General features: G+C 35.3%; 1 protein-coding gene across 1 annotated transcript in view; it reads left to right on the plus strand.

Moving 5' to 3' along the window:
- Nek1 (NIMA-related kinase 1) overlaps window positions 1–18,461 on the plus strand; it is a gene marked incomplete in the record, with an annotated part of 168,654 nt that overhangs the window by 8,326 nt on the left and 141,867 nt on the right. Inside the window, 6 exon segments of the mRNA XM_013513368.1 lie at window positions 1,620–1,768; window positions 2,075–2,177; window positions 10,157–10,305; window positions 10,832–10,928; window positions 15,116–15,213; window positions 16,196–16,279. Coding sequence (XP_013368822.1) covers window positions 10,189–10,305; window positions 10,832–10,928; window positions 15,116–15,213; window positions 16,196–16,279 — 396 coding nt within the window.

Here is an 18,461-nt window from a genome sequence, read left to right on the forward strand (position 1 = left end):
AGGTAATTCTCTAAACTTTGGTAGAGTAACCTGCTTTACTCAACAATATACCAAGCACATTTTTCTGTGTCAGTAAAAATAGATACTGCTCACCCTCTGTCATAGCTTTAGAGTTAAATTATTTGAATATATTGTAATTTATTTAATCAATGCCTTATTGTTAGACATTTACATTGTTTCTAGTTTTTCCTAGTTATGAACAATAATAGTTATCCTTGTGTATACATCTGCTGGTCCTAGAATTGAAACTGCTGAGTCAAAAGATATGCATATTGCTAACATATTTTCTACACAGACTGCAGCTGTTTATATTCCCATCAACAGTTTATAATAGGATTCTAAAGAATTATTATCTGAGGACATATCTGAATAGTCATTCCCCTTGTAAGCAGCAAAAAGAATTTGATTAGATTAGCAATTCGCAACGTTTTCATAACACTGTTCTGTACAAATGGATGTGGGCAGAACTAGAGTTATTGTATATTCAGATACCAAAATTCCTTCTAACTGGGAGTGGGAGGGATCTCGGGAGGTTAGCCTAGAAGTGAAAGGAATACTGAGAATAACTCTTCAGTAGCTGCGTGGAGACCGAAGAGATAAACCAAGGCAGTTTTCTCCATAGTGCCATTTTGGGTGACTTGCAGTGCCATCTTCTGGCAAAGAAGCAAAACACTTCCAATTTCACCCTAGGCATAAGGTACTTCTAAACACCACTAAATGAGACTGACATGAGAACCCAGAGAAGGCCGTGCGTGTGCGTGTGTGTGTGTGTGTGTGTGTGTGTGTGTATGAAAGAAAGAAAGAGACAGAGATAGAAGCAGGGAGGGAGGGAGAGTGAGATGGGGCAAGGGTTAGGGGACAAGGAGGTGGATTTCTTTGAAGCAAAACTCTTAATTATTGAATTATTCGACTTTTGAATCATTTGTTTTTGGTAATGTCTGGTTCTTTTCACCCACGTGAAAAAACAGACACGATGCTAGAGGACAACCAAGATATACTATAAGTTACTGTTCTCCTTCAGCTTCAGATTTGAACTGGCCAGTACCTTGAGGTTACTCTATGTAAGGCAACCTAATAGCGTAGTAACCTAGTAGTAGTTCTACTCCGGGTAGCACGAGTGTCTCATTTCAGGGGAATCTACGTATCTTTGCAAATCCTACCGTGAAAGTACTTAAAAGAATACTGTATACACATTGGCAAACCTTTCAACATACAATTTACACTCAGTCGTTGTAAAGGCATAGAAAAACCAGATTACTATATATCTTTGTTTTTTAAAACATCAGGTCTTAAAAATACTTCCTTGCTCTATTCATCCAAAATGTATTTGGAAAAGGCTTGCTTTTTAAAACAAAATTACTTCTTAAAACGTGGTATCGTGAAGTAGTCAGATCTCAAGGTTTAAAAGAAGTCCTTTTCTTTGTGTCATATGTACAAGACAATGTTATAATGTGCTTTACTCCAAGTTAGCTTCTACTGATGAATTCTCCCCCGTCATCTCTGCCTTACTCTGTCCTTTGCATCTTTTTTCACTCCTTCCGCCCTCCTTCCAGGTGTCCCGCTCCAGCCGCCGCTCCCGCCCACCGCCGCCGCGCGCTGACGTCACATATGCGCGCCGGGGCCGCGCCGGCCGCTCCCCCTTCATCTGCACCCGCCCCAGGGTTCGGGGCGCTAGGGCGTGCTGTCCCTATTCTGAAGTCGTGAACAGTTGTTCCCCTGTCCCGGATTCTAAAGCCAGTGTTGCGAGGCAGGAGGAAGTGGCACTCAGGTAGTCTCCCACTCCCAAATGCTGCCGGTCGCAACCCCAAGGCCACTAGGGACGACCGCTGTGCGGGTGGGCAGGCGGTAACCGAGGCACCCCCCCTGCCGCCCCCGCGGTTTCCAAGGGGTTCCAGAAGCCAGTTTGCTTCCTCCGGGCTGCGTGGGTTTGTCCTCCGCGTGCTGTGCGCCGCAGGACGGAGTCCAGCCTGGGGTGTTCTCTAGAGACGGGTGGCAGGGGTGGGAGTCATTGCTCCCTTTCTGGGCTGTGAGCTGCTGCTGTTTAGAACGACTTGGTTTGTCTTTCAAAATGTAGGGTGGTGCCTCTGCCTATTCAAGTCCCCCAGGAAGACTGCCACATCTAGACCGATGCTTATTGGTCATCACCGTTATTCCTGCTAACGTCCTGTGTCACTGAGGTGAGTTACGCTGGGGAAGCAATGACATGCAAAATAGTAAAATCATACTGGAAAAGAGACCTGTTTAGATTTGTTTCTATAGAGATTGCATGGATACTCAGCTCAAGTGTATAGAAAATACTTTCATCTCACTAAAACGTTGTCTGAAGAACTGTATATATTTCAAAGCAATCCTTGGGCACTTTTAAAAACTAGAGAAACGAATTAAAATAATAATAGAAATATTCGCATGGATAAGCATAACGTGTTTAGGTGTTTCGTGTATTTTGATTAAGAAAAAAATGAATGGGTTATCCTGGAATCTTATGCCTGTGTTTTCCTGATTTGACGGTTTTCATATGTAAGGTAGTAAAAATTGTACTTTAAGAATTCATCATAACTTTTTTTCCTTTTTGAGGGTGGTAGTGGTGCTGAGGATTGAACTCAGAGCTGCATGCATGCAAGACAAATGCTCTATCACCGGGGTATCCTCCTGCTCCCAATAACCCTTTTATACAGGCTTTTAAAAAATAAGTTATTTAATAAAATTTGCTCCAAGAAGAAAATCATTTCTTTCACTGCCAGGGCAAATTCTATCAGAAATATTTATGAAGGATTAAAAGTAGTATCCAATCTAAGTTAATAATGGCCTTTTCTTATGATGCAGCAAATTGTAGAGATAAATGGAGATGAGCCAAATATGAAAAGAAGTGGTTCTTTGTTCCTGGCTTAGATTTGTCTGGTGTTAGAGGATCTGCGGATTGATTTCATTTAAAATTGCCTGTTCTATTTTGTGGGAAAACAGGTTTCTGCACAGTAAAAGTCACTGTCAGATATTTAGTAAAGGTTATGGAACTTGCTCCCAGCAGTTCTTTTGAGGTCATGTTAATAATACATTGACATTGTATTCCAAGTAAATTTTCCTCTGTCTAATCTTCTGCCTTCTAGTCCAAGTCATGAACATGACACCTTTTCATGAATATAAAGTCTTTATTTGCATGTTGATAGTTTCCATTACAGAACCTCTTGAATGTTGTTTGAATAGACTTACAGAGAAAAAAACCCAAGTGATCCCATTTTTGTTTTCTACTCTTTTGAGTAACTACAAATAAAGAAGATAAATTGACCCTCTCTCACAATTGAAATTGGTATTTATTGTTTTGGGAGAATTGTATGCAAAAGTGTAGGTAGTACCAAAAAACTTCTTCTGTTACCATTCCTTGACTAGTGTTTTGGGACAACCTTTCCATCACATATCTAGAACAGCTAATGAGGGTTGAATGCCTATCAGCATGTGTTCCAGATATAGGAGGGTACAGCTTTTCATTCATATACTCTTAACATGTTTCATGTGTGGTATAATTTTATTATATCAAACACTGCTTACTTGTGACTTTAAAGAAATGGTTAGAAAAACCGGAGGAAAGATATCTAATTTGACTAGAGGCTGAGATAGTATTTTTCTGGAACATAATTCATACTTGAAAAGAAGCTCGTTGCCATAGGAAAACTTTAAATGTCAAGGTGGACAGTTTGGAAATGGAAAACTGTTCGAGGATTTAAATAGAGTAAATTGATTTAGCTAGTGTTCCTCATACTTTTATCAGCATTTTAATTATTTTTTTATTTTAATTTTATTAAAGTTTTTTTTTGAGACAAGGTCTTGCTATGTACTTCAGCCTGGCCTTGAACTCACGATGTAGTCCAGCTGGGCTTTTACTGGCTGCTATCCTCCTGCCTCAGCTTCCCAAGTGCTGGGAATATAGGCGTGTGCCACCACACCAGGCTATTGTGGTGTGGTAGTGTGTTTGAATATGTAGTATATTTATATGCTTCAAAATTAAAAAGTCCAAGATACAGAAAAAAACTTCCTCTCTGCTACTGATTTTCCTTCCTGAGAGGCAATCAGTATCACCAGTTTATTGTGTATCCTTGCAGAGATATTATAGAGATACCTTGGTTCATGAACTTAATTTGTTCCACAATCCTGGAAAAGGTGGCCACATTTGTGTTTGTGCAGGAAACATGGCTGCAGTCGTATTTAGCACCTGATGCAGTTTGCAAACAAAAACAAAATTTTTCCAGACACTTCTGTTTGCAAAATAAATTGTTTGCAAACGAAAGCATTCATGACCCCAAGTACCACTGTATTTACAGATGTGATTGTGTGTGTATATATGTACAAATATATGCGCATCTAAGTAAATATAAATAGAGGTACATATGTTTTTCCTTTTATTATACAAATAATGGTAGTCATTTCCCTTATCTAGAGTATCAGTTATCCATAAGCAACTGTGGTTCAAAATATTAAGTGGAAAATTTTCGATATTAACAATTCGGAAATTTTAAATTACATGCCATTCTGAATGACATGATGAAATCAGGTTATTTTGCCTGGGACATGAATCATCTCTATGTGCAGCTCATGCACACTCCAAATAATCTACCTTCCTGTCACTTAGTAGCCCTATAGGTTGTCATTTGACTGTCACATTATAGCAGTGTTCAGGTAATCCTTATTTTACTTACTGGCAATTTGGATATGTGAAAGAATAGCTGTGAAGTGCTTCTTTTAAAATGTAATAGTACACTAGATATCTTTAGAGAGATCACATTACTTTTATGACAGTATGTTATTATAGTCATTCTACTTTATTATTGTTAATGTCATACTGTGCCAAATTTATAAATTAAACTTTATCATAGGTACTTATGTATAGGAGAAAATATAATATGCATGGGATCTGGCATTCTTTGGGAGTCTTAAAACCTGAGTAAGGGAGGACTGTTGTCCTTAAATGTGGTATATTTATTATTTATTATTTTAATTTATTATTTTAATATTTTATTGTTTATTAATATATTTTAATCACATTTATTATTTTAATCCTTTAAAAAAAATCTAACACTAAGAAATTACTCCATTCCAATATAAATGTTTCTTTTATTTTTTATGGATATTTAAATTTTGCCATTAGAAATAGTACTGCAGAGGATTATTTTGTACACCTATCATTTCCAATACATTTGTGGCTTTTTGTTTTGATTTGTTTTGGGGAGAGGACTGGGAACTGAACTTAGAGCCTTAGCACTGAGCTACGACTCCAGTCCTTTTTATTTTTTTCCCCACCCCTTTTAAAATTTTTTATTTTGAGACAGGCCTTTACTAAGTTGCTCAGATTTGGGATCCTCCTTCCTCATCCTCCCAGAGTGCTAGGATTACAGGCATTTGCCACCATGCCCAGCTACATTTGGAAATAGTTATAAAGTTAATTCCTAGAAATGGAATCACTGGATCAAAGTGTGTGTGTTGTGTTAGATATCACTAAATTATTTTATTTAGTATTAGAGGCGGTTTAAACTGCCACCATATTGTTTCTTTATATACTCCTCCAAAACAGTACAATAAGGAAGTTTCTGAATTTTGCCATTCTGAGAATTGAAAATGCTATCTCTTATACTGTTTTCTTATTATAGTATAATATATATGTAACATAAAAGTCACCTATTCCACTGAAAAAATTCTGTTTCTTTTTGTAGGAGATGGGATACCTTTGCACATTTTAACATCATTTGCATTCCTTTTTGTCAGTTTGTTTTTTTTCTTGTGGTACTGGGGATTGAACCAGAACCTTAGCACTGAGCTATATCCCCTTCCTTTTTTGTTTTGTTTTGTTTTGTTTTGTTTTGTTTTTTGAGACAGGCTTTCACTCTGTAGTTCAGGTTGGCCTTCGATTCACTTTGTAGCCCAGGCTGGACTCGCACTTTCAGGGATCCTCCTGCCTCAACCTCCCGAGTGCTGGGAGTACAGACATCTACCACCATGCCTGGCTTTTTAAAAACTTTTTATATAAGTTACACAGTTGGGCAGTTTGTGCTCAAACTTGCAATTCTCTGGCCTCTGGCTCTCAGAATGCTGGGATTATAGGTATAAGCCTTCATGCCCAGCTTGTTAACTTTGAACTTTATATTCTTTGCTCATTTTTTTGTTGGATTTTTTTTTCCTGTAAATGTATTTTCATTAAAAAAATGAGCCTTTGAGGATGTGAGGGAAAAATATTTTTTGAATTGTCATTTGAGTTTGACATACTAATTTATACTAGGTGGAATTTTTGTGTAGTCATATTAATGCCTCAAGGTTCTTTTACTTTGTGGCATATTGAAGTTGCCCATTTTATGATTATAAAAATCATTCTCCTATGTTTTATTTTATTACTGCTGTGGTTTTATTTTTTTGCATTTGAATATTTCATCAACTAGAATTTAGGTTGAGATTCATGAGGAAGTATGTCTAGCTTCATCCCTCATGGCTATCTGTTTTCTTTGAAGTATTCATTTCAAAATCTGTCTTTTCTCTACTAATCTGCAATGTCACCCTGATTATTTACCAAGTTTTAAAAATTTTTTGATTTCTGGACTCTATGATATGATTGTTTATATCATAATTATTGTAGAGTTATAATACATTTTGCTGTCATCTAGAACAAATTTGCTTTTATTGCCTTTTTTCAATATTTCTTGGCTCCTTTGTTCTTTCTTTTTCTTAACTAATTTTTGGAGATGTAGGGTCTCACTATGTAGTGCATACTGGCCTGAACTCACTACCTAGCTCATGTTGCTTCAAACATGTGATCCTCCTGCTGTAGGTGTCCCAGTGCTGAAATTACAGGCATGCCCCATTGTATCTCACTGTGCTTTTTTTGTGTAAGTTTTCAAGTTGGCTTGTCTAATCTCACCCATCTCCAATGCTTATGTTTTTATTAGGGTAGTGTTAAATTTAGAGATTAAGAATTAAAATCTTTACATTTCTGTTTCTTTTCCTTTGTATGTTTTTTCCGTCCTTGGTTCTTTTGTTGAACATTTTTTTTTGGCTGATTTTCTTAGTTACTAATATTATCTTTTACTGTGTCCTATTTTCTATACTATCTATGAATAAGGTTTTTTTTGTTTTTTTTTTGTCTTTTTGAGACAGGGTCTCACTATGTAGGCTAGCCTTGAGCTCACTTTGTAGCCAGGCTGGTCTTGAACTCACAAACATCCTCCTGCCTCAGCCTGCCAAGTGCTGGGATTATAGGAATGAGCCACCATGTTTGACTGTGAATAATTTCTTAATTTCAGATATTTTTCTATTTTAGTTCTAGAATGTCCACTTAACTTTTACACATAAATTTCAATTCTTTGTTAAAATTCTTCATCTTTTAAAAATATGCCTTTTATCCACATTTTCCTCTTTTTTCTAATATGTACTTACCATGGCTAGAGTCCCATCTGATGACTTCATATTTCAGTTTTTTGTGAATCTTCTTACTATCTTTTTAGGTGCCTCATAATTTTTGATTGGATGCTTGATGTATTTGAGAAGCCATAGAAGCTCTTTATCATGTATCTTATGAAAGCTGTTAGTTTTGCTTTGTCAGGTTGATGGAGTATTGGTTTATAACATTGATTGTATCAGTGGTTACTATCCGGGCTTGTTAGAACTAGTCTGTTTTAGTGTTTCCCCTGCATGCATAGCTTAGAAATGGGCTGACAGGAATGGAATTTATTTGCAGATTTTTGGGCTCCTTGTATTCTTTTTCCTCCTCTTCAGGACCTGGTAGACCTAAACAATGAATTCTTTCTTTCCTCAGCCCCAAAACTGCTACTTTATGCTTGAGCTCCATTGTACTGTGACACAGTTTAGAAAATGTTTTCAGAGAAAAGGCTGGGGTGAATATAGGACCTACTCATATGTTCTCACCATTATAGTCCCTCAATTCCTGTTATTATATATATTTACTTAGGTTTTAAATTGTTTTGAAGGGTGAAGTTGTTGGTATTAACTGTACCATCGTGATCAGAATGGAGTCTCACCATTTCTTACGTGAACTTTTGCTTAAACTTCCAAGTCATATTCAGTGTTTCCATTCTCTCCTCTGCTTGGTGTTGCCAGCATTCTGTCTCGATAGAAAGAGGCAGTTAACCTGACTGGAAGCTGCAAAGGAGACAAGTTACATGTTTGACTGTTTAGGAGGATTTTGCCATGTTTCTCTGTCATTCCTACTCTTTGTGCCTATAGTGCAGTTTTAATGCTGAAGCTTCTGATTTTCTAATCTGCTTACTTTTTTCTTTTTGAGTTATAGACTGTTGATAATGGTCTTAAGATTTCATTATGTTTAAATTTTAGTGTTCTTAGCTATAGAAATTGAAGCTTAGACAAATTGAGGGTTAGCTTTTGATTATGTAACTGGTTTCTTTTTTTGATTCTGAATTCATCACTTTGTTATATCATTTCTTTGGAAATCTCCAATATGTAAACCTCTGATTTTGTGATTTTTCAGCATCCTGAATATCAGATATGTATTGCAGGGATTAAGTTGATACTCTCGTAATTGTTAGAGACCTTAAGAGTACTGTAGAGTCAAGTTGGTATTGTGATTTTTTCATTTGATGTTGGAAAAATTTACCAACTTTTATAATTTAGTTTATTGTAATCAAATCAGATCAGGTTTCTTACCTCACATATTATAATGGTTTTAAATGTGGCTATTATTGCTTATTTCATTTGGTTTGATTTTTTTCTAGTATTATAATTCATTTGAGAAGTCCCACAGCTATGAAATAATGAGCTCAGTTAAGTGTGTTAACAAACCCTGAAAGTAACCTGTTATTTTTTCATATTTTCTCTTTTACTTCCTGTCATATACACTTATGCAAAAAGGGGGGCTTGTCAGGTGTTGAAACTCATCTGCTGCAAGACTTCCATTGTTCGCAGGTGTCTGGCTTCACATTATTTGATGGCAGTTGGAGTCATCTTTCTTCAATACCAGGAGCAGTAGTTTCTCTTCTGTTTTACTTAATCAGAACCATAATGCTCAGCAGTGTGGTAGGCAGTACAGTGCAATACTAGAGACTCTCAGAGCTACCATCTTGTTACTGTAATCCCTAGAAAGGAATTGGCAACTATATTTTCAGGAAGGACCAAATTGACTAATTTTGTTTTTCCTCCATTGGCAGAAAATCACAGGATAATGAGGATTATGAAATAATCTCATTCTGCAGTTATTATTTAATGTAATTTATTTTATGAAATTTAGTTTCCTAGGAAGAGTTTATCATGTCTTTTTTTTTTTCTAAATAGCATGGAAATGTAATATATTGAGCTTTCAAGTACTAGAGAAATTATTAAATTTTGTCCTGTTCCCAGATAGCCTTTCTCTTCTGCCAGTTGATGCAACTTGGGCTTAATATGTTTGGAATGACTTTTCCTTTTTAACTCACGGATGATGCTTTAGTGCTATGATAATTTGTTTGTTTGTTTTTCTGATAGTTGCTAAAAGCATTCTGGTTTCCTGTAGAAATTTTGAGATATTGTTATGTTTTCTAAGGTAGAGGAAAGCACTTTCCCATAAAATTTCATAAAGCATAATTATCTCATTGATTTTGCCACAGGCCTTTAGTTTTGCAGGTCCAGAACATGTATTTTGTCATTTAAGGAGATTGACTTTTTCTTTTTTAGAAGCAAAGTAAAACACATTTAGTATTGATGGATGAAATAAGAACATTAGTTTTTAAATTTACAATGAGAAATATGGTAAGCTGTCACAGAAATTTTGAAACAGTTTCCTGACAGCTCATGTTGTAGAAAGGAATCATACATTGGAAACTTGTTAACTGTGCATGGAAATAGAAAGATTAAATTGGGTAAAGTAAATGTTGATTAGTTTCAGATTAACAGTGAATTCATGTATGTCCACATTGAGTGATCTTGCCAGTAGGCTGTGTTAATTACTGCTTTTATGATTTTTTTTCTTTATTTCTTCATTTTTAAAAAGCTTTCCCTACCAAATATATTATACTCTGATGTCTCATGAAATTACCAGTCGCTTGAAATTGCTGTTGCCAAAGCTACTAGTGAGCTTAATCAATACTTGACATGATATTTGAATTAAATATCATTATTGTTATGGAAGACTCGCTATAAGTCCTTTAACTGTCACTTTTTTTCTTACATGTAGCATACTTACAAAAATGCCTTAGAAAAGGAAGCATGGAGAAGTATGTTAGACTACAAAAGATTGGAGAAGGTTCATTTGGAAAGGCTATTCTTGTTCAGTCTACAGAGGATGGCAGGCAGTATGTTATCAAGGAAATTAACATCTCAAGAGTAAGTATTATTTTTAGTTTGGTTACACAAACAATACCAAGTTTCCCCAAAAATAAGACTTGAAAATGAGCCTTGGGCTCAGGGAATATCTCTTTTAAAATCATGCTAGAACTTATTTTCTGGCTAGGTTTTATTTTCAAGGAAACTGGGTAATTTGGCGACATTGGGGCTTATTGTTAAAGGACTTGAAAAACATAACAGTGTATAACAGAAGTGAAAATCTGCTTTAATCCCAAAAGGTACTGCTGATTTCAGAATAGTCTGTATAGCTTTTCAGATCTCTTGTGATATATGCTTATGGTTTCATGGTTAGAAAAATATATCTACTGTCTTGTAACTTAATTTAGTTTGGATGTCTTAAAATGTTTTCACTTATAGATTTCCTCATTTTTTTAAAACTTCTTGCTGTATTTTGTTGATTAGACTGTACTACTACCTTTTGTTTTTAAATCGCTTTTCCCCTGAAGGACTTTTAGCTCTTATATTGGTGTCTTAATTCACTCATTCTTTTTCCTTCCCGTTTAAGATGTCCAGCAAAGAAAGGGAAGAATCGAGGAGAGAAGTTGCAGTACTGGCAAACATGAAGCATCCCAATATTGTCCAATATAGAGAATCATTTGAAGGTCAGATAAATTTTGAAAGAGTTTAAAATAAGTCACAAACCACTGATAACTTACGAATATTTTCCTTGTAAGGATTATTTTATGAATATACTTCAAAAAATACAATTTTTTGCTTCAATACATATGCATATAAAGATCAGCTTAGCTCTAGGCTAATAATGTACTGACACTACATTGTCTCCATGTAGTTTAATACTGGTTTGTTTTATTAGTCATTGTTTAAAAAGAAGCAGGATAGTAAATATAAAAAGTTAGACAAAGCAAGAATAGTAATTACCTATTTTTATTTGTACATGTTTACAGTACATGCAATTTACAATCATCTTAGATCATACTGTAGCTTATTTCTTTTTTTAAATTCCCTTTCTCTTTTCTCCTTCCTTCTCCCTCCTTTATTTTTCCATCCCTATTTTCACTATTGTTGATATTATTAATCTTAGCTCATGTTATGCCATATAATGTTTATATTCATTGAGGTTATTAGGTTTCTAGTAATTAACCTATTTTTAAACTAAACTCCTTTTAAGTATTGCCAATGCTACCACTGAGAAAGTATTTTTCACATTACTATGTTTCTCTACGCCTCATTTTTACAGTATTGAGATGTATCAAAAGTTTTCTCAATTTCTTGAGCTATAATTGTTGTTTTGGAACTACTATATCATATGATTGAAGTATGCTGTGAATGTTTAAATTTTAAAAATGTATTACAGTAAAAATCACATTGTCATTAACTCCCCTCAGTCTACTCCTTGTCACTCAGAACAAACCCCATTGTTGTTGCCACTTTCTGAATCACTCCTGGAAGTCCCCTGTTGTGTGTTTATGAGGTGTGGTCACAAATAAGGTGAATACTGATGCTAAGTGCCATCCAGTGAAAAGCCAGGCTGGTAAAAATACGATGTGTCCTTACCCACCTGATTCACCAAATCTGGCACTGTGTAACTTCTGGTTGTTTTTCAAATTTAAAATGACCAAGAAAAGTAAATATTCTTTTTTTTTTTTGTCTTTGAGACAGGGCCTCCCTGTGCAGTTCAGGCTGGCCCTGAGCTTACTTTGTAGCCCAGGCTGGTCTCGAACTCACTGCAATCCTATACAAGTAGAAGGCTGAGGCCTTCTGAGTGCTGGGATTATAGGTGTGCATCACCACACCTGGCTTGAAAAGTAAATATTCTGAACATTGAATTGATTGAGTAGCCATGACAGCTCAACTAAAGTTAGAGCACTTGCCTAGAATGCATGAAGCCCTAGATTTGACCCCCAGAACTGGAAAAAAAAATGTAATGAGGCATAATGGTGCATGCTAACACTTGTGAGGCTGAGGCAGGAGAATTACTGTAAGTTCAAGGCCAGCTTAGGCTACACAGTGAGTTCAAGACTAGCTTGAACAATGTAATGAGCCCTGTCTCAAAAAATAAAAAAACAAAACAAACAAACAAACAAACCCAAAGAACTGGTCAACTTGCAGTGCAAATTTTACTGACAGATTATAACATATCCCCATTATTATTTTTCTATTAAACTCTTGATTATTTTCTTAATCTGCACTGAGGCTTTGTAGTCTTTAGCTCCAACCTTAAGCAGTTTCTGCGTGGTAGTTGTTTTGTTATTTAGAGAGTCTTTGTGTGTCAGCCTATTGGTGATCAAGGTAGTGTCTTATATTTCTTTATCTCTAGCATCTTGTACAAAGTGTCTGGCAAATGGTGCTAAACTTTTGGAAGAAATACAAAATAGATTAGTATTTCCTTACAGAGAAAAGATTTTTCTGTTAGCCTTACACTTTAAGTAAGTATTTATCTCAAAAATAATAAGTATCTAAATAGCAGAATATGTTACTGAATTGATATACTAAAGCTCAAATATTTTGCTCCTAGAATTGCTTCTCCATCCCTTTGTTTACCTTGTCCCCTCTCTCTCCTCTTTTATCTTTCTCTCTCTGTCTCTGTCTCTTGTGTCTTTCTGTCTCACATACACTTTTTTCTTATCCTTTGATGGTTTTACTTATTTTTTAATAGCCTATTTATGGTACAGAATTCAGATGTTTGCAGAACAGTGAAAAGTGTGTCACGTGTTTCTATTTTTGAGACACCTCTGTCCCTTTTTGGAAATTAACCTTTGTTTCCATTGTCTTGTGTTTATTTAAGAATTAGTCTAAGTATTAATAAGCATATATAAATGATAATATACTATAATTTTTGCTTTTTGTTTCTTACGCTGTGTTACTGATAACATTTATATATAATAAATAATCACATAGTTTTCAGGTTTTTTCAATTGTAGTTTTCTACATATATACATTTATTTATTTTTTCAAATATACAAAACAGTTTATTTTTCTTGGCAATTTAAAAATACATAACAATTTAAAATGAGTACACATTGTTAGTGTTTTACTCTTACTGTACAGTTGGGATTAGAAGGAACTGCTCCACTCAGTTAAAATCTAATGAATGCCATCAATTTTCCTGACTTATTTTTCTGATCAGAATTAGTAAATAAACATAATTTTGCTACCCCTTGAAAGGTGCTTAAAAAATTACATTATCTTAGTTCACATAAATCCCTTTAAAAACCTCATATCACAGGTTGTCTATGTTAAGAGTAAATAATGACAGCACTCTTCCTAAGAAACCGCTCTTGATTGAGGGATTCAGCAGTAAACAGGTTATGTAAACAGAGGAAACAATCACAATTTTTAGCACCAGTAGTGTTGCCAACTTGCATGAAGTTCATTTGTCATATGTAAAAATGAGTGGAATTTGAACACATATACCATGGCACAGAATTTTTAATTTCATGATTAAATCGGATGGTAGTTACAAATTATATGCTGAAAATATAGGAACCTTATGTAATGCTTTAAAGTGTGACTATAAAACTGTTTTTAAAAACAAATGCTAAACTGTTATTTATCAAATTCAGTTTTACTTTGCTAGACTCTTAAACCAGTAATGCTATTATTCAAATTCACACTCTGGAATTTCTTTCTCAGTTAGTTGGAAAAATGAACACTTGGTCAAATGGTCAAAAACCTGTTTGAACTATTATTATTATTCTGAATAAGTTTTCCTCCCCAAATCAACTATATTCCTTCCTAGAAGGAAAAATAACAACCATTAAGTCTATTTTAAAAAAGAATGAAGATTCAAACATGAGTTTGAAAATAGAAGTTCTAAAAACATTTCGCATAATAACTGTGTTGCTGAAATTACTGTGAATCCTTAACCTACATATATGTTTAGATATTTTTCCATGTCAGTTACCAAGACTCATGCAGATTTTTAAATGGACTTAATTATCTAAGTTCCCAGTCCTAATACAACATTGAAAGCAGTGTATTAAAAGAGGTTATGAGGACCGCAGACAAGAACACCACTGCAAAGAAAGAAATATTGCTAAAAATAAGACTGTAGCAGAAGTAGGAAGTGAGAAGTGGAAAAACTTTCCAGTTGTGATTTTTCACTAGTAAGTAGTGACTCAGTAAATGTTAGTAGTGATACTGGCCACTCTACATTACATGAAAAGAAGTAGGAGATGGAAAAAACAATTGTGTTTCCCATTCCTTTCTACCCAGGGGAAGAGTGGAAGTCTCCTCTCTAGATTGAGATAAAAGATGAATAAAGGAGTGTCCCGTCTTCGTGTTCATTCATATATTACATACAATTTTTAGCAAAATAAATGAAGTAAAGCTCCAAGAGGGTAGTATTTACATCCTATCCACTATTGAATCCTCAGAATACATCACAGCTTTTATTAATCATATTTATTTAACTAGTAACAGATTCAAGTGAATAAAACAAAACTGAAAATTAATGGTCAAGTAAAACCTAAGATAACCCATCTCTGACAAAGAAGTGTTTCTATTGAATGAAATCAAGTGTGTCTGTTTGCATTTCATCTATATTCTAGAAGTGTTGTGTGAACACTGCTCACATAGAGTAGTATATTCTTGGTGGAAAAAGAATTAATGATGGTGTTGCCTGTAACCAAAATCATAGGACACTCGTAACCAAAATCATTGTACACTTGTTTAAATGGTATACCTTGACTTTGAACCCCAGTTGGTTTTGAGTGTGTCTCTGTTTTTATTGTTAACACTGCTTTTTAGTAAACATCTAAGTACCTTTAATTTAGCTGTGCTTTTTATATGCCTTTTAAAAACTGAGATATAATATTTATATTTTTAGAAAATGGCTCTCTCTATATAGTGATGGATTACTGTGAAGGAGGAGATCTGTTTAAACGAATAAATGCTCAAAAAGGTGTTTTGTTTCAAGAGGATCAGGTGAGTTAAGAGCTTGATTCCTACCCATTATTGAGAAATAATTCAAAGTGTGATTACTTAGGTATGTATTTATTTTTAACTGTAAATGCTGATAGTGATTACTGGAATAGTCTGGGATCACATCCAGTATCTGGATTGGCTCCCACCTTTGTTCAATTCATCTCATTTTCAGTCTGTGATAATATATCGTTATGTATGTAATGTAATATCCTGTGTGTATATAACTGGTTAATTACTTTATATACTATTGGGCTTATACTGCCAGAGCATATCTTCCTAAAATGTAGTTTTTCTAAATAACTCCAGCTTTGGAAGCCTTGTATTGACAGCTGGATTAAATCTAATATCTATTTTGATTTCAAGAATGTCTAAAGTACCTTATCTTAGCCTTATTTTTTCCTCTTATTCCCAAAATCTACATCAATTTCTCTCCCTCTCTTCCTCCCTCCCTCTCCCTCCCTCCCTCTCTCTCTCTCCTTCCCTCCCTCCCTCTCTCTCTCTCCCTCCCTCCCTCCCTCTCTCTCTCTCTCTCTCTCTCTCTCCCTTCCTCTCTCCCTCCCTTCCTCCACCCCCTTCTTTCTCTCTCCAGTTGTCTAGGACCTCTCATTGACCCCACATTGTGGATGTAGCATAAGTTTACCCAGCACTCTTCGAGATGGATTTTTGGGATATTTGCTTGAATTCCAGTCTTATGCTCTGTTGTTAGAAATAAAATCAACATGGTCAACAACAAAGAAAATCATATTTCTTTGGACCTAGTTCAGGTTCCAGTTTGGGAAAACTCATTTTAGATTTAGTGTGTGTTCTGTACATTCTGTATGTCACTTGGTTTGAATGTTACTGTCCATGAAATAAAAAGAAATTGTTTTTAACTGTTCAGTTTTTCTCAACCTCAAATGTTGCTGAATCCTTTTATTGTTCAAAGAAAGACTTGTGAAATGTAAATTTTAAAAGATATGATAGATCTGATTTCTTTCTCTAGATTTTGGACTGGTTTGTACAGATATGTTTGGCCTTGAAACATGTACATGATAGAAAAATTCTTCATCGAGACATAAAGTCACAGGTATATTTATTCTGTCACAAATAACTTATAAGCAGGTTGGGACATGGAGCTTATATTGGTTGGGCCACAAATTTTTGAGCCCAAAGGAGAGTGTGTGATTATTTGTCTTCTCCCATCATTGTTCTGTCCTCATTCTGCCCTCAGAAACATGCTTCATCTGCCTTCTGTTAGATCTCCTGCTTGCTCATGTTATCCTCTTTCTTGATTTACTCTTTCCTTGAGATGAACCAAAGCAATAAGTTGAATATGTGAAAGATAGATTTTTTTCTTGGAGATTTTTGCATGTCTGAAGATGACTTTATTCCACTTTCTCTCATTAATGATAATTTTGATATAAACTTCTAGGTAGGAAATTGTTTCCCTGAAAAATTTTGAAGATATTGCTCATTTGTCTTCTGGCTTGGTGTTGTTATTCAGGAATTTAAAGCTATTATGATTCCTTGTCCTGTTCTTTTCCTCTGGAAACTTTTAGGGTATTGTCTTTGTCCCTTTTCTTCTGAAACTTCACGGTGTTGTGCATTGGTGAGGCTGAGCTTTTATTCACTATGCTGTGCATTTTGGGTGTGGAATACGTGTTTCCTCTGGAAATATTCTAAAAACTGTTTAGCTGTATGTTTTTAAATACTGCTTTGTCACCACCGTTGTGGTGTTCTGGCTTTTCTTTTAGACATGCTTAAAGCTTCTACATCTATCCCTTCAAGTATTTTCTTTGTTCTTTCATATTTATCTCTTTGTCTTTGTCTGTCAAATTTTAGGTGACTCCCTCAATTTCAGGTTAATTCTTGACTCCAAATTAACTAATTCCCCCCCCCCCCCCCCCCCGTTTTGCCTCTAAATGAGCACCCGCCTTTTTGGGAGATCTAAACTAGGGACTTTAGCATGCTGAGCAAGTGCTCCACCACTGGGCTATATCCCCCACCTCTAGATCCTCTTCCTTTTTAAAGAGTGAAAAACAGTAAAGATGATACACAATTTCAAAACAAGATGATAGGAAATTAACAATGGTTATAGTATTGCATATTGTTATCTTCAAAGTAGTTGCTCAGATGACCAGATATAGGCATGCAAAATTGATCAGACAATATAAGCACTGTTTCTTTCAATAAACTAGTAGAAAATAGTAGTACAATTATCTTAGCTAACATATCTTTTTTTCCCCTTCTTTTTTCTTTTCCCTATCCCAGTTGTTCTTTTCTTTTGATAAGTTTCTTTTCCTTTGACAATATCTATTGTACTTTTTTTGTCTAGATCCCTTTTTAAGGGAAGAAAGGGAACTGTGGTGATAGCTCCATACTCTGTCGTTGCTCTCCGTCAGTGCTCTGAAACCTAGTTCTATTGCACTGTATCTTACTCCATTCATATTGGCCACCGTGTCATCTTGGCATTTAGCACATTTCTGATTCAAGTCATGACTAATATTCCTCTTACCCCACAAACTCCTGGCTTCTGCTGTTTGATAGAGCCTTGAAATTCTGTTTTCTTGTTTTGTTTTGTTTTGGTCTTTTGAGGTAGGGTCTTGCTATACAGTTTAGGTTGGCCTTGGGCTCACTTTGTAGCCCAGGCAGATCTTGAACTCGTGACGATCCTCCTGCCTCATCCTCTTGAGTGCTGGGATTACAGGGGTGTACCACCACGCCTGGTTGAAATTCTGTTTTTATGAGTGCAAAATAGGTAAATTGTTGTAAACTTTAAAGGTTAATTTGTTACATTTAAGCAAGATAGGATTTTTAGGCAGTTTTTCTTCTTGCGGGGGATGTCTTGAGGGATAGTTTTAGACTCATTTTTTTGGAGATATATTTTCTTTTATTGAGATATACTTTATATACCATAAAATTTACCCATTTAAAATGTAGAGTTTAATGATTTGCATACCCATTACCAGTCACAAGTCAGTTCTCTTCCCTTGACAACTAATCTGCTTTCTATCTCTGTGGATTTGTGTCTAGACATTTTATTTAACTGGAAAAGGCATAATGTGTGCCTTTTACCTCGGTTTAAGTTGATTGTTGTTTTTTCTTTTTCTTTTTTTTGAGACAGGATTTTGTTAAGAAGTTCAGGCTAGACTTGAGCTCACTTTGTAGCCCAGGCTGGTCTGAAATGTGCAGTGATTCTCCTGCCTCAGTCTCCCTAGTGCTGGGATTACAGACGTACAACCACCATGCCTGGCTCCTAATTTTAAATT

This window comes from Chinchilla lanigera, unplaced genomic scaffold (genome assembly GCF_000276665.1).
Source record: "Chinchilla lanigera isolate Chin_1 unplaced genomic scaffold, ChiLan1.0 scaffold00002, whole genome shotgun sequence".
NCBI classification, from domain to species: Eukaryota; Metazoa; Chordata; class Mammalia; order Rodentia; family Chinchillidae; genus Chinchilla; species Chinchilla lanigera.